General features: G+C 40.6%; 1 protein-coding gene across 2 annotated transcripts in view; it reads right to left on the bottom strand.

Moving 5' to 3' along the window:
- Window positions 1-18487, bottom strand: part of LOC100692215 (bifunctional heparan sulfate N-deacetylase/N-sulfotransferase 2) — a 32237-nt gene extending 13750 nt beyond the window's left edge. Inside the window, exons 1-5 of one of the 2 annotated variants that reach the window (XM_005461414.4) lie at window positions 18256-18487; window positions 13494-13555; window positions 9999-11638; window positions 6927-7014; window positions 5098-5252 (exon numbers count right to left, since the gene is read on the bottom strand). In XM_005461414.4, the coding sequence (XP_005461471.1) occupies window positions 5098-5252; window positions 6927-7014; window positions 9999-11066 (1311 nt within the window). In that variant the 5' untranslated portion in view covers window positions 11067-11638; window positions 13494-13555; window positions 18256-18487. The remainder of the gene's footprint in view (window positions 1-5097; window positions 5253-6926; window positions 7015-9998; window positions 11639-13493; window positions 13556-18255) is intronic. The other variant, XM_003456674.5, reaches the window with a different exon arrangement.
- Between the last annotated feature and the right edge of the window lie 2512 nt (window positions 18488-20999).

Here is a 20999-nt window from a genome sequence, read left to right as displayed (position 1 = left end):
CTCAAGTGCAGCAACTTGGAGTTAGTACATTGCCCGAGGATATTTGGGATGAAGCTTGGGGCAGCCAGGGATCAAACCACCAACCTTCTGATCAGTAGCTGACCTGTTCTAGCTCCTGAGCTACAGCCCCACACCGAGGCAAGCAGATACAGTGTACTTAGTCAGACCAAGTCACGACTTTTACAACGTTTTAGATATGAAAAGAAAAAAAAAAAAGTTGTGACTTGTACTCTTAAGTACTTTGAGTGGTCAGTATGACAAGAAGAATGTTATATAAATGCTTTTTAATACAGTCTACCCGCCTTTAGTCTTCAGAGTTGCACACAAACCAAAATCACCAAACAGCTTTTATGTACAGTGGTGTGAAAAAGTGTTTGCCCCCTTCACGATTTGTATGTCACACTTAAATGTTTCAGTTCAAACAAATTAAAATATTAGACAAAGATAACAAGTAAGAACAAAATGCAGTTTATAAATGAAGGTGTTTCTGCCGTGATCCAAGGAAACTCACAAACAAATGAGAAACAAAGTAACCGAGACCTCTCAGCCTATAAAGGGTTATAAAGCCATTTCTAAAACTGTGGTACTCCAAGGACTCCATTATACTCCAGCTTCGGCAAATCAGATCACTCCTCGTTCAACAGCACAGACTGGGAAGTCTCCCAGACTGCCACTGACAACAACATCAACAATTACGCTGGGTACGTAACAGACTTTATCCACAAATGCATTAATGATGCCGTACGAACTTACCCCAACAGAAGCCGTGGGTTAACAGAGAGGTCTGCAGAGCGCTCAGAGCGCGGACTGCAGCCTTTAAATGCAGAGACCCAGGTGAATACAAAACATCCCAGTATGCGCTCAGAAAAGCAATAAAGACGGCCAAGGAACAGTACAAAGAAAAGATGGAACTACAGCAACTCCAACACCATGAACATGTGGAGTGGTCTGAAGACCATCACAGACTACAAGGGAAACAGCGGCAGAGTGAGGGAGGTAACTGCTTCTCTACCTGATGAGCTCAACACCTTTTATGCACGCTTTGATAAACATCTATCTCAGGAGCTTTCGCTGGAAGAGGACAGCTGCCCTCTTCAGATATTTCAGGCAGTTGTGTGTAAATACTTCAGTAAAGTAAACACTCGGAAAGCTCCTGGACCAGTGAACATTCGAGGTTGGGTTTTCAAAGCATTTGGCTACGAGCTGGCAGATGCCTTCAAAGACATTTCCAACCTTTCCCTGCTTCAGCGTGCTGTCCCAAAATGTTTTAAGAGGACCACCATCATCCCTGTCCCAAAGAAAACTAATGTGAGCTGCCTAAATGACTATCGCCCAGTAGCACTCACCTCCATTGACTATGTGCTCAAAGCACTTCATGGCAAAGCTCACATCACGTCTTTACTCCCTGCTTCACTTGATTTGCTCAAGTCTGCCTACAGGCCCAACAGATCTATAGATGACGCAATAGCAATTGCCCTCCCCCATCTGGACCAGAAAAACAAACAAACAAAACAACAAACAAACAACAACAAAAACCACATGCGTGCGGATGCTGTTCATTAACTATGGCTCCGCCTTCAACACCATCATACCATCCAGACATGTCATGAAACTCTGTGACCTGAACATCAGCTCCTCCCTGTGCAGCTGGATACTGGGCTTCCTGACAGACAGACCTCAGGTGGCATCACCTCATCCACACTCACAGTCAGCACAGGTGACCCCCAGGGATGTGTGCTCAGCCCCCTACTGCACACCCCAAGGCTCGCAAAATTTCAAAATCTCTGGTAGCCCTTCGGGCAGGCACTCTTCAGTTTTTGGTAGCCCAAAATAAATTTAAGTAGCCCGAATAAAAAAGAGAGCAATTTTTTAATGTTTTGTTTCCGTTACAATATTATACATTAAAGTATAATATTGTAACGGAAACAAAAATTAATCAGAAAGTTGTTAAAATACAAATCACAACAACTGTATAAAAATCACAGTCATCAACTCAAATACTTGTTTCTAATTGAACAGAAATTTCTATGAACTTGCAAGAACTGTGTAGAACATGAATCAGTCTGTGTCAGATCCTGAATCTGAAATTTCCACTGAAGTCAAGGGTAAGAGGTAAGGGGAACCAAGATCGAGGCCATTTGCTTTTTGAAGTTTGCAAAGACTGCTAAATTTGGCCAATGGTAGTTCACTCTTTGCAACATAATACGCTTTTGAAAGATTTTTCAGGACTTCTTCTTGTGCTTGGTTTATTTTTAGTATGTTTTTTGCAATTGCTGTTTGTTCTGGGAAAGATATTGCAGACTGAGCAATAATGCATTTCTTGCATTTCTCATGGGTTCTGATGGGGTCTTTCTTCAAATTACTGGTCCCAGTTACAAAGGCGCTTGTCGACTCAAATGAAATGAAACTCACAACACACCTGGCAGAACATCATGTTATTTAGCTCGTCATATTCCAGCCACAGAAATTCTTTTGTCCATGAAACCAAAAAAGCTGAGCTTTCTTTTTGCCTCATAGTCTGATTTGTCATAACTTTTCCGTTTTGTGGTAGGCTTTTATTTGGCTGTCCCTTCTTCACCCTGACCGGTCTTATTTGGCTCAGCAGAACTAAAATACCGGCGTAAATCCTGCTGCTTTTACACACGTACTTACATAACGGTCAGCGATTCTCTGCGCAATCAACCTCTCACATGTTTAAGCTTGCTGTGGGAGATTTCACTTGTCAGGTTTGAATAGTAAGCTAATGAGTTATAAGACGATGTCAGAGGAATTGGTGCGCAATTAATTGTCACTCACCAATCAGTGCTGCCGCTCTCTACACACCGTTCGCACGATCGCAAAGTGAAAGTGAAAGCAAAAAACAAGCGCAAATTCAAACGTGATTTCAATATGTCACATATTGGCAGTGGCTCATCGATGCCAATGACATAATTACTCAGCTACATTTTCGAAAGAATGCAAAAGCATTGACATATATTTTACCTTCCTATGATAGCCCGACGGGCAGGGCTGAGATAGATTTTGGTAGCCCGACTGGAAAAATCGCTAGCCCCGGGACGTCGGGCTAGCGATTTTGCGAGCCCTGCACCCTGTTCACCCATGACTGTACAACAACACAGCTCCAACACCATCATCAAATTTGCAGACGACACCCTCATCATCGGCTGCATTTCTGATGGAGATGAGATGGCATACAGGGCAGAGGTGAGAGCCCTGACATCATGGTGCCGTGACAACAACCTGCTGCTTAACGTCAGCAAAACCAAGGAGCTCATCGTGGATTACAGGACACTGCAGAGAGGAGGCCACACCCCCATCCACATCGAAGGAGCAGAGGTGGAGAGAGAAAACTGCTTCAGATTCCTAGGCATCAACATCGGCGAGGATCTGAGTTGGTCACACCATGTTGGTGACCTGAGATCAGCACGGCGCATCACCAGGACTTAACTCCCAGCCATGCAGGATCTCTACAGACATCACTGCAAGAGGAAGACGCAGCGGATCCTCTCTGATCCCAGCCACAGACTTTTCAAACTCAGGCGGTACACAAGCATTCAGACCCGCACTAGCAGACACAGAGACAGATTCTGCCCACAAGCCAAACTTGTACTGTTGACATTCTGCACACACCATTACACACTCACCACGACTACTGGATTCTACACACTGTCACTGTAAATACCAAACAATTGTTTTAAATTTTCTTGACATTTAAAAATAATAAAATAGTAAAGTATTATTTTATTATCATTTTATTATTGTTATTTTCTTTCTTTAATATACCTGTACACTTTGTTCATGTAAAGCTGCGGAACACAAGCCTAAGACTTTCATTACAGGTAAATGTTGCTACACTGTTTATCTGTATATGACAATAAAACCTGAAAGTTGAAACCCACTCCCCGACTCTCGCTCTGGCTCACGCTTCATGTTCTTTGCTTCCGAGTATATTTCACTTGCTGTTTATTAATAAAGTCTTGTTAGAAAACCTAGTCTTGTGCCTCCATCTGAAGTTGCATTTGGGTCCACTTTCACGCTCGCACTTGTTACATGTTACGGCAACATAGGCCAACCTGTTATTAGGTTTAGGGAGCAATCGTTTCCCCCCCCCACACAGGGCCATGTAGATATGGATTTTTTTCCCCTTAATAATAAACACCTTCATTTAAAATCTGCATTTTGTGTTTAGTTTTGTTATCTTGTCATATAATCAAATGTTTGATCTGAAATATTTAAGATAAATGTACAAAAAATCTTCTGTCTCTCTCTCGAAGTTAGCTTGAGATTTCAACTGTTCCTCAATTTAAAAAAAATTAAACTGTCTCTAAAATTATTACTACTTATTACCTACAGCATCGGACAGCAGCACGTTTTTTTAAATGTTTTTTTCAAAAAGTTGAGTACATTTACAATCAATGCACAAAAGCACTTAAGTTCAGTTTCCTGCACAGAGACAGAATCAACCAGGATCTTGCAGCATGTGACATTAGAGACGCCTCACATGTCTGAAGTAAACGAGTCACACTGTCCGATATTATCTGTGCAAACCTGTGGATGTGTCCTCATATCTACATGCAGGATGTTGCTTCTCTAATCAAAGCAGCTCTCAAAATAGGTACAGGTGAACATGTTTATAGTTTTGACTGGTACTATCTAACTGGTAAGGTAAGAAAACTGACAACATGCACTATAAGTCACTTGACATGCTCACAAATACTGCATATCATGTAAAATTATACATGACCACTGCTGCAGTGAAGAATATTCACTGAAATGTGAAGTGACCTGTCAAAATGACAGAACGGTGTCAGTGTAACAGATCAGACCAGAGTCCTTCTCACTTTGACAGTTTAGCCTCTAAGGATGGTTCTGTTACGGTGACTGCTCTCTTTACGGCAGTTAAAAAAAAAAAAAAGAAGGAATAAATTAAGTTAAAACACAAAGTAATGCACCTGTGGAGTTCTTTTTAAAACTGCAGCATCTCCCTCTGTGTTTTTTTGTTGTTGCAGGAAATCAAACTTCCTCACTGTCTAGGCAAATACCTCAGAAACCTCCCACTGATATTGTGAGACTGCCCAGGATAATAATGTTGCCCACCTGAGCAAAGACCTTGTTGAGTCTCATCTGCTCAGCCAGAACGCTGACATTGTGGAAGAGGTGAGGCTGCATGTGGCTCCACATGTGAGGAAACCACCAGAAGTCCATCCTGTGTTGCAGCAGCATGTCATCTCCCTGATCCTCTTCATCAGTGCCTGAATACAAACAAGCAGGCGCACACACAGCATAATTAACATGACCTCATCTACACTGAATTCACTTTTATCTAGGAAGAGAAAGTGTGTGAGATGAGCTTGCCCTGAAACCCAGAATGAACAAATTAATGTTTGAGTCAATGCCTAGTGTTTTACAGCCACAGTAGCATTGCCCCCCTCTGACCACCAAATTCTAAATATTTGTGCCAAATATTTCCTGCAAAGTTTAAGACATTTCACATTCAAAGGAAAGGGACTGAAAAATGAATGAATGCATCCAGTCAGTGCTGCTGATCGTGCAGCAGCGACCCTAACAAAGGAAATCAGTTCTTCCAAACAGACTTTCCAGCATCTGTTTTAACCTTCATAGATCCAAAACTATATCAGGCTGTTTTTACGCATGAACATTAGGTCAGGATATAGTAAGTAAAATAAGTATTGAACATGTCACCAAATTTCTGAGTGAATATATTTTAAAAGGTGCTGTTGACATGAAATTCTCAACAGATGTACAATGCACCCAATCCACACATGCAAGCTTTAGTTCTTTCCATAGATTTTCAACTGGATTCAGGTCAGGCTCGGCCATTATTGGAGCTTTATTTTCATCTCCTTGGCTGTGTGTTTGGGATCACTGTCCTGCTGAAATGTCCACCTTTGTTTCATCTTCATCATCCGGGCAGATGGCAGCAGATTTTAATCGAGAATGTATCTGTACATTTTTCCTATTCATCCTTCCTCAATTATATGAAGCACATCAGTGCCGTATGCTGAAAAACAGCCCCACACCATGAGGTTCCCACCTCCAAACTTCACAACACAGGCTTGTGTAAATGTTTTTCAGCAAACTGTAAACACGCCTCAACATGCTTTTCAGCATCAGAGTCGTGTATAGTGAGCATGCATACAGGCCATGGTGGTTGAGTGCATTACTTATTGTTTTCTTGGAAATAATTATACAGGCTGATTCCAGGTCTCTCTCCACAAGTGGTCCTCAACTCCTTCAGCTGGTGCTGTGATTTTCCATGCCTTTCACACCTCCCTTTCTTCATGTGTTCAATACTTTTTCCTGTCTCATTATTGCAGATAATTTATGGACCATCTATGGTTTGATTTCTTTGCATGTCTGGATTGGATGTGTTGTTACCAACATCTGGTAAAAATGTTCATGTCAATAGCACTGTGGCAGGTCTCTGGCCTGCTGCAGTGAGCTCATGAGACGGTGTTGGGACGGCAGTGGGGACAGGTGTTTCTGAGGGGACTAATGACTCTCTCCCTTTATATAGTAATGGAGGAGACTGGCGAGGGGTGTGTGCAGTGGAGGAAGCTGCAGGAAGAGCTGGCTCCAGGCTTCAAGTTGTGCCAAAATCAAAAAAAAAAAGAGAGCTTGTGATCAAAATAAAGCAACAAAAACCACATCAAATACGCACAGTGTCGGTCCAGTCTTTGGTCAAGACTTCTGTTGACATGTTGAATACTTTAACCGCTGTATGCTCCACATTTGTACTTTTCCACATGAAGCACAGCAGGAAATGAGTGACCTTCTGAATATACTGAGGGGTCACTACACCACCACAGAACACAATTTCCATTTTCACCTGCATGTTTGATTAGAGCGGTCTAAAGACGTTCATGGCTGTTGTAGATGTAGAAAAACAGAAAGATTATGCATACCTGTGTGATAGAACTTTCCAGAAAATCCCAAGTTAAAGGTGAAATTTGGGACCAGTGCTCGCAGTTTGTTTTGTGTGTTGAGCAATGCCTGTAAAAGGATGACACATTTTAATTACAAAACTCAGCATGAAGCCTTACTAACAGAATCTAACCTGAAGGATGAAATTTGACAAAGAGCAGAATTGCCACCCAATAGGTGAAACACAGCTCCATCCTGGTATTATGAAATAATCAGTCAAATGGACAGAGTCAATAAACTCCAACATTTATCCAACCTGCCACCTGCAATTACATTAGAATCAAGAATTCCAGTCAGTTGCAAATAAATGAAACCTAAAGAGGCAGTGAAAGGTGGAACATGAAACATTTCAAACTCTGCCACCTACTGCACGTCTCCTTGTTTCTGCAGCTCAAGCTTTAACGAGCTTTAGAAAAACAAAAGTTGTCAATTCTCAGTGAAGAGTTTAAAAGATCAAAATTATTCAAAAATCAATCATTCAAAAACGAAGGCAGCTTTAAATATACTCTCCAGGATTGGCTGCCTCATTTTCCCATTAAATAGTCAGCAATGAATGAAATGTTAAGATTTAAAAACACCACTGAAAGTTTGTCTGAAATGTGATATACACTTGATCCTAGTAACCCCTCTGATATCTCATTTTGGTTTGCGAAAGGGTTTGGGTTCAGTTTTTTAGTAACAATTTTAACATTTTAGTAGTACTGAAATAGAATTTGGGTTTTTGTTTTTTTTTATCCGTAGGCAGTGCTAGTGTAATAATATCAAAAAAGCCAATTTTGCAGGTGAATTTTTATACTTTTTACCAAACTGTAAACAGAGAACTATTAACAAGCAAATCATTTTTGATCTTAGCTACATTAACAGTTCTAGTAACACTTATTTTTTACTTTAATTCAACTCAGTTTTTTTCAACAACAATCAAGATGAGACCCCAATGATCAGACGAGCCTCTATGAACAAACACTGAAATATAACTGGATGTCAACAACTCAATCAACCGCACAGCACAGTGTGATATTTCAGGTTTGTAAATACTATCACCCTACCACAGTCTAGATGCAATTGAAATGCATATTTTGACTTTTAATTCAAAAGGGTTTAACAAAGTATTGCATAGAGTTTTTTAAAATATAAATACTGCCATTTTTAGACACAGACCCATATTCAGACGCTCAAAATTAATGGGAGAACTGACTGAAACAGTTTCATGGCCAGATGTTGCCTTATTATTTCATGGCAAATTAAGCAGATAAAAGAACTGGAGATTATTCCAACTGCTGAACTTATATCAGTTATATTTTAAATTGAATGCTCAGCATGAGGTCAAATAGAGTTTGAAGCAAATTAAAGAGGCCATTAGGACAGGGTATTGTCACAGATTTCAACAACCGATTCAATTCTGATTCATAAAGTCCTGATTCAACTCAATCCCATGCTGGAAACAAAACAGCCAAAATAAGAGAAAATTTGTGACAATTTTTTTTCAAACATGAAACGTAGTTTTAGTCTTCTTTTGCTGCTGGTTCAATGAATTCTGGTCGGAGAGTGACAAAACCTGCAGTTTCAGAATCTGTGAGATGTCCGCTTTCAGCACCCGACGGTGTGAACGATCCGCACTTTGTGTTTACATTTTTGCGGAATCCATTCACCTGCTCTTGTGTGCTTTTACCTGAGATTTTGACATTTCTGGAAAAAAAACCCATTTATATTTAAAAATTTATTTTCATGATTTATGAGCCGATATCAGATTATTCAAATTAAAGTAAATTTGAATTTGGAAATAGATTTTTTTAGATCCTACAGTCATCACTGAAATGAACAAACAAACCTACCCTATAAGGTTGATCAGAAAAAGCTGAAGCTTGGATTACACTCTGTTGCGTACACGGACACATACAGCTGGAAACCTGAGCCGAGTAATCATTCCTGTTATACTCCTAAGTCCGCCTCTAGGGTGCATGCATAGTTGGTGTATTGTAATGTAAAGTCTCCACAGCCGACTGTGCAGTCACAAAAACCAAAAAACCAAACAGGCAGAAATTTAGGGCACTGGGGCCCAGAGGAACTCGAGGATGTGGAAAGTATAAAACCCACTTAAATCATGAGAAATTTTTTAGGAGTGGCTGGACCAAAGATATAAACAACCATGGCAGAAAGCCAAAGTGGTTGATCACAGAATTCTTTTCATGGCTAAGAAGAACTCTTTCACAATTAATCTAGGGAAGTTATGCCTACCTCAAGACTGTTCCTATCATTGTCAGAGTCTACAATCAAGAGACCTTCATGCCCTACCTATTTCTGGGAAGGGGGAAAGAAAATGGACAGATGAAGTCAAGGTGAACCTGGATCAGAACGACAGAGAGAAAAGTATGGAAAAGGAAAGGGTCAGGTCATGATCCAAAAGTATACCATATCATCTGTCAAATATAGTAGATGCACTGTTGTGCCATGTAGATGTATAGTTACCAGTGGAATGAGGTCACTAGTGTTTATCAATAATGTGACTGCTGATGGACTTAATAAATTGAATTCCAAAGTGCACAGAGAAACTCTACACTCAGAGTCAGCCAAATGCTGCAAACTTGGACAGAGCTTCATGGGGCAAATAGATACTGACCCAAATTGTACAGCAAAACCAACTTTAAAAAAAAAAAGAGCATTTTTAATTGACAAATCAGTGCTCTTATTGCTACCCAATAGCACGGCTTTTCATTTTCTGCTTTCCATTTTAACTTCAGTGAGACTCGGTGATGTCTAAGGAGACTGCAAAGAATTTTCATCTGAGTATTAAAAACGATCCATATACATAAAATTACTTAGAAACCTCTGAAATGGGATACTGTGCATAAAAATGGCTATAATTCCTAAACAGTTAATGCAATGCATTTGTTAAACCCCCTGAATTAAAGATAACATTTTAACCTTTAATCACATCTTGATTGTTTGACTTAAAATCAACTTTAGTGGTGTACCAAGGCAAAATTGCAAAAATTTTGTTACTGTCAAAAAAACAGAGGAACCAATTGTATGTACGGCTGACAAGGGTCACCCACCTCCACATCAGACACCTTCATACGGGTTCCCTCCTTGCCAACAAATATGTCGTCCACATCTACGAGGATGTGACGGTCCAAGGACAAACACAGTCTCTTTCCTGTCAAGTAGGCAATAGCATCCACAAACACTAGCTTGTGAAGCCAGTAGTTGAGATTATTTCCAAAGAGAACTCTTTGAATGCCATCGTGGAGCCCCAAGTCTTGGATTACTGTGGCATGAAGGGCCCGCAAAGGGCTGGGTCCAAAATGCGCCAATGTATCTGAGGTCTTGGTTCTAGCTAGAAGCACTGGTTCATAGGTAGAATGGTTAGACTGGAAAATGGTCCAGTCTTCCCCTGGTAAGGAGCCCTGCTCCATCTGATTAGGCTTGGTGATGTAGAGTAGAGGAGCAGCGGGGTTGATGCGGTAGTCCCTGAGTCCCAAGTGCGAGTGTAGATAGAGAGGAAAGCCTTTGAGCTGTGCACTGAAAGGCGAGTTTTCATTCGCTTTGAAAAAGCCAATGACACCTACTCCATACTCAGCACAGTACTTGTCCAGCAAGTCACGGTTCCACGAATCAAGATTGACATATTTCAAGACATTTTCATAGATGATCAAAGTATAGCGTCCACGGTTACGTTCTGTCAATGTGGGCATGTCACCTTTACCAGGAGCAATCTCTGTCCGGTAGTGAAAGCGACTTGACTCCAATATGGCTACAATCTCCTGGCCCAGTTGGGAATAGATGCTCTCTACAAACACCAGAACCACAGGCTCTGTCTTTAAATTATCCTTTACATGGTGTAGTTGTCCCTGGCGAGGAGGAAGAAAAAGCGGTGCCCTCTGGCCACCTGGCCCTCCTTCAGCATCCCCCGTACTTACTCCTAGTGAAATCCCACCACCTCCGCCACAATCGCTAAAAGGTAAAGGAGGGGCCTCCTTGATTTTTGGACTGTTGGAGACATAGTAAGCTAAAAAGGCCATGGACAGCAAGCAGAAGATGATGAGCGCCAGGATGAGGCGATGGAGCTCTAGCTGGCGGACACCTCGCATTAGCTTCCAAACACCCAACCCTGAACCCACCATGGTGTTTGGAGGGTAAATGCAGGACTGGACAGCAAGAGGCAGTAATGATTAAGGAAGGACAGCAGATAAGGGAAGTAAGAGCAAGAGGAGAGGGGAGTGGAAGAGGAAGATCGAGCAGTAGATACTGGCACCGGGATGTGCTGAAGAATAGCCATTTACACTACGTCACCATGGCCAACATCATCCATTACCTCTTCTGTCCTTATGACTCAGCAGTGTCAAAAAACAAACAAAAAACTCTCAAATTAGAGAAAGGAAGTTCCAAAGGTACCAGTACAGGGTCTGAAGAGTAAGAAATGTAAGATGGGTCAGTAAAAATGAACACCAACACCAGTGGTCCCTGGCTGAGAACTGGTCGGGGTCTTCAATACCACGCCAAAAGTTCAATCTCAGGTTCCTGCTGCTTGGTCAGCAGTTCTTAAGGATTTTAAGCAGATATTGCACCATGCAAGTGTCTCTCCTTTTGCAGGGGTCTGAGAAGTCCGTCAGCAGTGAAAGCATCAATGCTTGTAGAATGTATTTTGGGGCCGACCCTCCTTGGGACACATTGTCTGTACATTGCTGAAAGATACCTGGAAAATGAGGAGAGACAAGTGGGAAAAAGGCAGTGAAAATTACAACAAAGGGTAAGAGGGGAAAAAAAAAATAGACATCAGCTGTCAGTTCTTAGAGCCATTCTCAAAAATCCCATGTTTTCTGTAGCCACAATTAAGATATTACACAAAACAAAGTACTACTCCACAAACCAAAAAAAAAAAGAGAGAGAGAAACAGTTCATTCCTAAGATCTTTCTTATCTGAAGGCAATAGGGCACACTTTTGCCAAGACGGCGCTAAAGACTTTTGCACAATACTGTCTCAAAGAAAATTTGAAAAAAACCCCCAACATATTTTACATCGTTGGATCTTAACAAGGTTAGTAGAGCTTCAACATGCAACAAGAAAAAATGGGAGTGAGACAAAACATTTTTTTTCAATCATGCAATTTATTGAAAACAACACTTAAACTGAAACAGGTTGTTTTATAGCTGATCAAAAGTTTAGGACCACATGCCTTTAAAAGGCCAAATATGTGCAAAAATGTGGATTCATTGTCATTTTCAGTCAGATAGTCAAACTGTCATGACGTTCTGATGGCAAAGGCAAAAAAACGTTTCCTTTTTGAAGGTGGTCGGAATATTGAATTGCATAAGCAGGGTCTCTCACAGCTGCTGAGGTGGGACAGAATTTGGAATTTCTTAAAATAATCCTGAGGGTTATGGAACAAAAAAGTCAAGTGGAAGACCCCCAAAAAATTTAACCAGCACCGAGCTGGAGGATCCAGTTGGCTGTCTGTCGAGACTTTGGATGATCCTCGACCCAATTTAAGGCCGTTACTGGTGCCAACTGCAGCCCCGTAACAATCAGACGGCATCTGAGACTGAAGGGCAAAACAAAAAGTCTTCAAAGGCCTCGTCTCCTTGAACACCACAGAACTGACCTTTTGGACTTTGTAAGAGAGCACCAAACATGGGACATTGAAAGGTGGAAGAAAGAAAAAAATGCAACCTTGATGGTCCTGATGGTTTCCAGTGTGTCACTGGCATGACAAGCAGATGCCACCTGAGATGTTTCTACACTCCACAGTGGAGGGGGTGCCATAATGGTCTGGGGTGCTTTTTCCTTCAGTGGAACAACGGAGCTTCAGGAGGTGCAGGGGCGTCAAACGGCCGCTGGCTATGTCTAGATGTTGCAGAGAGCACCCCTCATGACTGAGGGCCCTTGTCTGTGTGGTAACCACTGGGTTAATCAACAGGACAACGCTACAGCAGACAATGCCATAAAGTACAAGGGACTTCTTCCAGGAGAATAACATCACTGTTTTGGACCATCCTGGGTGTTGCCCTGATCTAAATCCGATTGAGAACCTTTGGGGATGGATGGCAAAGGAAGCTTACAGAGATGGACAACAGTTCCAGACAGTAGATGCCCTTCATGTGGCCGTCTTCACCACTTGGAAAAATGTTCCCACTCAGCTCACGGAAACGCTAGAATCAAGCATGCTGCAACGAATTTTTGAAGTGATCAACAATAACGGTGGAGCTGCTCATTACTGAGTTCATGTTTGGAACCGTTTTGGGGTCGTTTACGGGGTTTTTTGGGAGGTGTGGTCCTAAACTTTTGATCAGGTGTAAAACTGCCTGTTTCCGTTTAAGCGTTGTTTTCAATAAATTGCATGACTGAAAAAATGTTTCATCTCACTCCTATTTCTTCATGTTGCATGTTAAAGCTCTACTTTAACCCTGTTAAGATCCAACCATGCAAAATATGATTTTTTATTTCCATTTTTCAAGAGGTCTTAAACTTTTGATCAGGACTGTAGCATAACTCTGGTGCCTTTAGAACATGAAGACGGACTAAAATTGAATAAGGAATAAAATGTACTGACATTACGTGAACAGCTTTTCCTCCACAGTTGCAAGTCCTTCAGCTCAACATTGGTGCCACCATCTGAAAAAGGAAAGACGAGATGGGAGTGATTAAGGGAGTGAGCACAGTAGTGAAGAAACAGCAGAACAGCACGTTAAAATGCAGAAAATACAAGGTCTTAGGCAAAACCCTAATAATTTTGACCATGACCTTTCCTATGGTATCAAAAGTAGTCTCCTTGTACAGTTGGCTGCCCTCAAACCTGTTGCTTGTGCAGCTTTTTTTAATTACACTTTTATTCTCGAGTCTTTTCTCCTTTAAATGCTACAATACAACACTCTGAACACTCGGCCATTTAAAGCAGTTAAGTTCAGACTGTTGTTTGCATCAGAAGTCAAAAACCTCCAGGCTCCACTCTAATCTTTCAGTCAGAGGAGTCACTTTCCACTGTGAGATTAAATATATGTGAATCACGCCATCAGATGATATTTAAATTTGACCAATCACTACACTACCCCCTCCATTCTGAGAATAAGAAAAAGTTAGTGGTGTGGTTGAACTTTTTCCATCCAGAAAGGCAAAATGAAATAATGTCACACTCTAAGATACTGGATTTCTTATTTTCATGATCTGTAAGCAATAACCATCAAAATTAAAACAAAGACTTGAAGTAGTTCTCTGAATATGTGATAAATAATATATAAACCTTTAAATAACAAAAAAACTGTAATGATATTTAAAGTTTTGTGACACACTATTCATTCGTTCATTTATTCATTCAGTCATCCATGAGCTTCTGTTGAGGAGGTACAAGGAGCAATACTGCAGCATGGCTGCTAAATCTAATGCTTTTTGTGTCTATTATTAGTTATTTTAATAATCTCTTTTTAACTGTGTGTCAATTGCCACGGTACAGAAAATAGCACTAGACATGCTGAAGGTCTAGTGCTCTTTCTTCCCTCAGCAGATCTGACCATAACTGAGCCCACCTGACACCCAAGTAAGCTCCTCTTGTTAAACAATAACCTCCACCCCCAGGAGGTAGACCCATGAGGCTGTGGAGGCTCTGCAGGTCTGTTTGGAGTGTACAGACTGGAATGAAACATGATCATTAGTGCCCTGTTTATGATTACTACGACTGAGGTCTTCGGTCTCAAAAAAAAAAAAAAAAAAAAAAAATCTATTGGCACCATTCACTAAAGATCAAAAATGCAAGGAAATGCATTAATTGATACTAACCAATATCACTATTGGATCATTTCTAACTGTATTGACACTAAAAGTGCCATTTTCACCTACTCCACCTGACACAGAACTTTACACGGCCCCTCCCCTTACTAGCATGAACACAAATGCCCACCTTAATGCTAGCCAAATAACAATGAACAGGGATCCAATTGGCCACATTAGTTAACTGTTAAGTTATCATTAGCATTTTTTTGTTTGGTTTTTGTTGTTGTTGTTGTTTGTTTTTTGTTTTTTTTAAAGACATGTGTACCATCATTTTAGTCTTTTTTTTAGTCCAAATGCATGTTTGTGCAACAGGTATGCAGGTTTATGTGTATATGAGCCTGTTTAAAATCCCTAACTGTGTTACCAAAGAAATCAGCTGGCTCCACTACCACAGGGCCAGGTTTTAATAGCTTCACTCTCATACACAAACACTTTCTCTTTATGAAAATCACCCCAGGGCCTCTCTCTTAATTATCAAGTCTTATCACAAACATGAGGAATATATTCTCAGGACAAAATTGGGCCTGTGCTTCCAGCACACCACTAATTGTATAGCCATTCAAGAAGAGAAATGAACAAGTGAGACTTCAGAGGGGAACCTTACAAAGGGAAATCAGCTTTTTGTAGCCGGCTCATTCATCATTTAAATTTTACCACAAAATAACTTTCTAGTATGAGGGGAAAAATGTTTCCTAAAATACCAAATTACAGTCACCTTTTGATAGTAGATTCTGAAGTGGAACAGTGTTGTTGTGCCCCATCAGGTTGACACTCAATATGTTAAAATATTGCTACTCTGAGTGGCTGAAACAGACAATTAGGTCCATAAGTATTTTGACAGTGACAATTCAGAGAACTTTAATTCAAACAATCAAAATCAGACGACAGTAAGCTTTCTGCTTAAATCCAAGAACTGAACCAAAATGCTAAACTAAAAGGCATTTTCAGACAGTCAAAAAACACTAGACAACTGAATGTTAAACTGTTCTCACAGCCAGATGACATTTGACCATTATTCTGTGACAAATAAAGCAAATAAAAGATCTACAGTGGAGGGGAAGTTTTAAACTTATATAGCTTTCCACTGAAGCTCTCATTAAAAGATCCCTAAGTGATGGCCATGCAAGTGAAGAAAGCTGACATTAAATGTAAAAACCCAAATAACCCTCTCTCTCAGATAGGTTTATTTAGAAGTGATGTGGTACATGAATGCACTGGCTAGATCATCAATGCCAAAAGGTCTGAAGGAGCACAGAAAACTACTAAAGGGGATGATTGCAGAATCCTTTCCACAGTTAAGAAAAACCCCATTAAAACATTATGGCGGTAGGAATATTATTGTCAAATGAAGGGAAATACATTGGCTTTGCCACACACCAAACCACAAATAACATTTAGAAACAGAAAGGCCAGATAAGACTTTATCACAACATGTCTAAAAGAGCCTGCACAACTCTGGGAAATAAAAAACAGACAAATAGAATAAATCTGCAAAACAGTAAAAACACATAGAGAGAGGAACAAGTAATGCATAGGTAATGACCTGAACCATAACCCCACGAGTACATCATTACCTGCGAAACATGGTAGAGCATTGTTATGCCATAGTGTATGTGGCTGCCAGTGGAACAAGGTCATGGCGTGACTGCTAGCAGAAGTATCTGGACGTATTAGCCCCTTTTTCCATTAGTACCTACTCGGATCGACTCGGCACAGTTCACCACAGTTTTCAGGGTTTTCCATCAGGTCGTAGTACCTGGTACCAGGTACTTTTTTTTAGTACCTGCTCGGCCAGGGTTCCAAGTGACTGAAACAGGTACTAAAATGTGACGTCATCAGACTGCATCCCATCGATTGGGCGGTTAGCAGTGTCACTGATTAGTCATGAGAGTGTCTCGCTGAAGAAAATCATAACCGCCATTTTTTAAAACTTGGCAACGAAGGGAATGGATACAAAAAAAACAATGCCGTGACCCCCCCAAGTGTGACGAAAAGCTACAGACCGAGCAGCAGGTCGCTTTGCCATCCACCTTTGTTCTAGTGTTTGTGTAGCATATTATGTTGTGGGCTATGACGACAAGCACACAAACAAGGTACTACTGGGTTGTAATGGAAAACCAGTTGGTCCTAGTAGGTACTAATGGAAAAAGGGCTACTGTGGACACCCAAGAAATTCTCAAGGCAACTGAGAGGAAACTGAGTATTTTTCAAAGACCAAAGCTGTCTCAGCCCAATAGAGAATGCTTTAATAAGTGAAGACAAAACTGAAGACAAAGAAACACACACAAACAACAACTGAAGGTGGCAGCATGGCAGCAGTAAAGTCCTCCAGAGCATCTCAAAGGAGGAAACGCACCATGCCTACTCTTCTAGTCTCTTCTAAATTCTCAGCAAAATGAACAAGTTGGAAGCAACTTTTTTTCACTTTGATTTTTGGGGCCATCTTCGGTTGATCATTTTTATTTCCATCAAACCATATGGCATCTTTTCATTCCTAATACATTACCCAGTCCATATCAGTAAAGAGAGCCAACATGTTTGTCCTCATTGAGATCGGATGTTTTTTCAAAGTGTTCCTGTTATTTTTTTCAACATTGTATTTCTGGTTACTTTTGTGCTTCTGAATATCGAGTCTGTGTTTAAAATTTGGCTGTAATTCTTAAACAGTTCATGCATTACTTTTGTTAGATCCTTTGAATTTAAGCTCAAGGTTTGGACTTACCACATCTTCATCGTTAGATTTGAAATCCATTATGGTGGTGTAGAGAAGCAAAGCTACAAAAAATGTGTCAATGTGTTCAATATATACTGTATTAAGATGGTCCTAAGATGGTGATTGCCTGGAGTGGAGATAAGTAGTCTGATCGACCCTTTCTCAGGCCGCGTTCTAGATTATTAATTTGATATTAAATCATATGTATTTGTAAAGTGGTGTCGGTGAAAGGGGTTCAAAGAGCTCCGAGTCTGCAATGCTACTGCTATCAGTGAAATCCGAGCAGCTGTGGTTATTTGGCAACGACCAAAACATCCAACCTGGCCAGCGACTGTCGACAGCACCTCTGGCGCTGTGCAACATCTGGTCTACTTCACGTTACACTAGTGAAAATATGGGATAGTAAACCAGACACAAGGGTGACTTATCAGTGCACATACCTGTCGGACTCTCCACACTATATTACATGAAGGAGGACATCTGAAAAGCAGCACGGCAGCAAACTAACTCTTTAGCCTGCTGAGTGCATGCGGAAAGCTCGCTAACGTTAGCTTAGCTAAGAACAGCGTTCAGTGTGTCTGGGTAAACGTCTAACCCATAAAACCGTGGCCTGACCATGGCTTCCTGGTGTTTTTTTTATCTCATTGTAGTGCAGGTATATCCTTGAGTTGTCCAGCCGGTAACAAGGATTCCCAGTACAAACACCAGTCCCCTAACTACGGGTATGACTGGTACCCACAGCTAGCTGCTGTGGCTATTAGAGCTACTCAAAATCCCGCAGACAACAGGGCTTCAGCCCCTAGACCTTGGCATAAAATCTGTCTGTGGCGCTCACCTGTATTCATTGTCCGCACACAGTGATCCGTCCATGGCGGAGAAGCACGAGGAGCTTCAGTGTTTACAGTGAGAAAGTGAACTTCGTTTCGTTTCGTCGGCGCTCAGGTAGCCATCTTGGTTCTGCCGGGGCCTGGAGTCAACCAAATCCGTCGCACAGGGGGAGGGTTTACAATGTAAAGGCCCACGTTATTAATCGAAGCGTTGTTTTCGTAGACTGAAGACCAAATAAAGAGAACCGTTTTCCTGTCAGTTCGGGGAATATCGAACGAGTAGACACACTTTTATTTTGAATAACCGAAGCTACAAAGGTTACACTGTGGTACATATATGGGCAGAAATCTGTGCCATCAGAAACTGAATTTGAATAAGTTAAATTTGAATTTGAATTACTCGGATTGAATCTGAATTGTAACTTGAATGAAAGCTTTTGAAAACTGAATTTGAATTAGTCTAATTTGAAATTGAATTTATGGTTTGAAAATGAATTGATTTGCTTTGAAAATGCATTTTATCCTTTAAAAATTCAGCTCTCGAATAATTTCAGATTCACTTCTCACCATTCAGTTTCAGTTCTACAATTCAATTTCAGTTCCAAAATTCAGTTTTTTGGGACTTACATCCGGTTCCGGTTCAAGCGCAGATTAATAGAACTACAGACTGATAGCGTTACTGACGGAATCTACAGCGTCTTGAGCTGAATTAAGACTTCAGAAGTCATCCGTCATGTCGAATGACCAGCGGATAAACTCTCAGGTTGGTAATAAATGTATTACATGTATAAGAACAAGTGTCATGTTAACAATTGATAGCCGTACAGTAACCTTTATGCTTATTGTAGCTGCTAGCTAAAAACGCTAATTTAGCGTAGTTTGCCCTGGATTCAGCTTTGACAAACAAATATGATCGTCTGTTTCTAGTAGAATTCCAAAGTTGTCATCTTGTACCCTGTCAGAGCCCTGTATGCTTGCAGAGACCCCTACAGTAAGGAAACATGCAAAACGCTGTCCAAACCTTTGTATTTTAGCTTTATTTATGTCTTACACAGCATCCCAACTCTTTAGCGAACTTAATAACTTTAGCTAAAGTGAATAGTTAGTCTAATTCATTAGTGCAGCATTACTGGATCACCTCTGTTTGAAGTAATATAATATGATATACAACTATCACTGTGTTTAACTACCATGATAATTCTTAGGGTACTGAGTGCATGCTTAATTAGATTTTTTTTTTTTTTAAACATACTGCTCCATTGCTATGTTTGACAGGCTGAAGTTGTCGGGTCACCTCCTAAATCGACCATCTTTTACAGGTGTTTTGTGCCAGAAATGGAGTGTCCACTGAAGACTGAAGATACTGAATCTCTACGCCTTGCCATTGATCCCTCCTGTGCCTTCATCTAGACAAGAGACATTAACTTAACCACTCTCACATGCTCTGTACCTACATCACCTTCCCTGACAGTCGTAGCTTGGCTCATCTGAGGGTGAAATTATAAGAATGTGTTATTTTGCAAAGTGCTCTCTTGGGTTCCTAAATAAAATATGGCATTGAGGTCATTTCTTTTGAATTAATCCCTTCTTCTGAAATATAAGAACTGGTTTAAATGGCACTTTCTGTTCCTTACTTCCTGTTCCACTCCCAACCCCAAATAGATGCTGACAAGCTGACACAGTAATATGGAAGAGGGAGAGAAGCTGGAAAGGACTACTACAAATAAACCCAATGCCTAACAATGAAAAATGTAAAATAAGAACAATAATAATAATAAAGATAAAAGATGAAGTAACAAGTTTTTTGTTTTTTTGTTTATTCCAAATGATCATCCAGATGTCTGTGACATGTGATGACAAACACCATAATGGAAGGCCTTAGTCATCACATGCTTAAACTCATCATATATTTTTGCATATGCTGAACAGGCAGTCAGACATGCTGTAACTGGGGTAGAAAACTGCATGAACACCATACGGCAGGGGTCTCAAACTCCAGTCCTCGAGGGCATGGAAAAGTTGCATGACACCGGCCCTCGAGGACTGGAATTTGAGACCCCTGTCATATTCCATATGACAGGTGTGGTTGAACTTCATGGAGACTCTGAAGTTTCTCTTCTCTTCTGGCAGGACAGGAATGTAGCCTTGTCCTGTGAGCCACCGTAAGGATGTACTTAGAGTAGAACTGGACTGTCACCGGCCTCAGGCTCTTCACCTTTTCAAAGACAAAGCAGTCATTTAGATAAAATATTAGATATTGTTTACCTGTAAATGCACAAAGAGAATTTAGAAATGTAATTATTGTCAAGAGTGAACAAGCACTGATAGTGTAATTTACAGCTGTGGCCAAACGTTTAGAGAATGAGAAGTGTTGTTTGTTTATTTACAAAGTTTGCTGTTTCAGTGATAGTTGTATATCATATTATATCACTTCAAACAGAGGTGATCCAGTAATGCTGCACTAATGAATTAGACTAACTATTCACTTTAGCTAAAGTTATTAAGTTAGCTAAAGAGTTGGGATGCTGTGTAAGACATAAATAAAGCTCAAATACAAAGGTTTGGACAGCGTTTTGCATGTTTCCTTACTGTAGGGGTCTCTGCAAGCATACAGGGCTCTGACAGGGTACAAGATGACAACTTTGGAATTCTACTAGAAACAGACGATCATATTTGTTTGTCAAAGCTGAATCCAGGGCAAACTACGCTAAATTAGCGTTTTTAGCTAGCAGCTACAATAAGCATAAAGGTT

This window comes from Oreochromis niloticus, linkage group LG13 (assembly GCF_001858045.2).
Source record: "Oreochromis niloticus isolate F11D_XX linkage group LG13, O_niloticus_UMD_NMBU, whole genome shotgun sequence".
In the NCBI taxonomy this organism is placed as follows: domain Eukaryota; kingdom Metazoa; phylum Chordata; class Actinopteri; order Cichliformes; family Cichlidae; genus Oreochromis; species Oreochromis niloticus.
The sequence above is the reverse complement of the archived record's forward strand: the minus strand, read 5'-3'. Positions and strand labels throughout refer to the sequence as shown.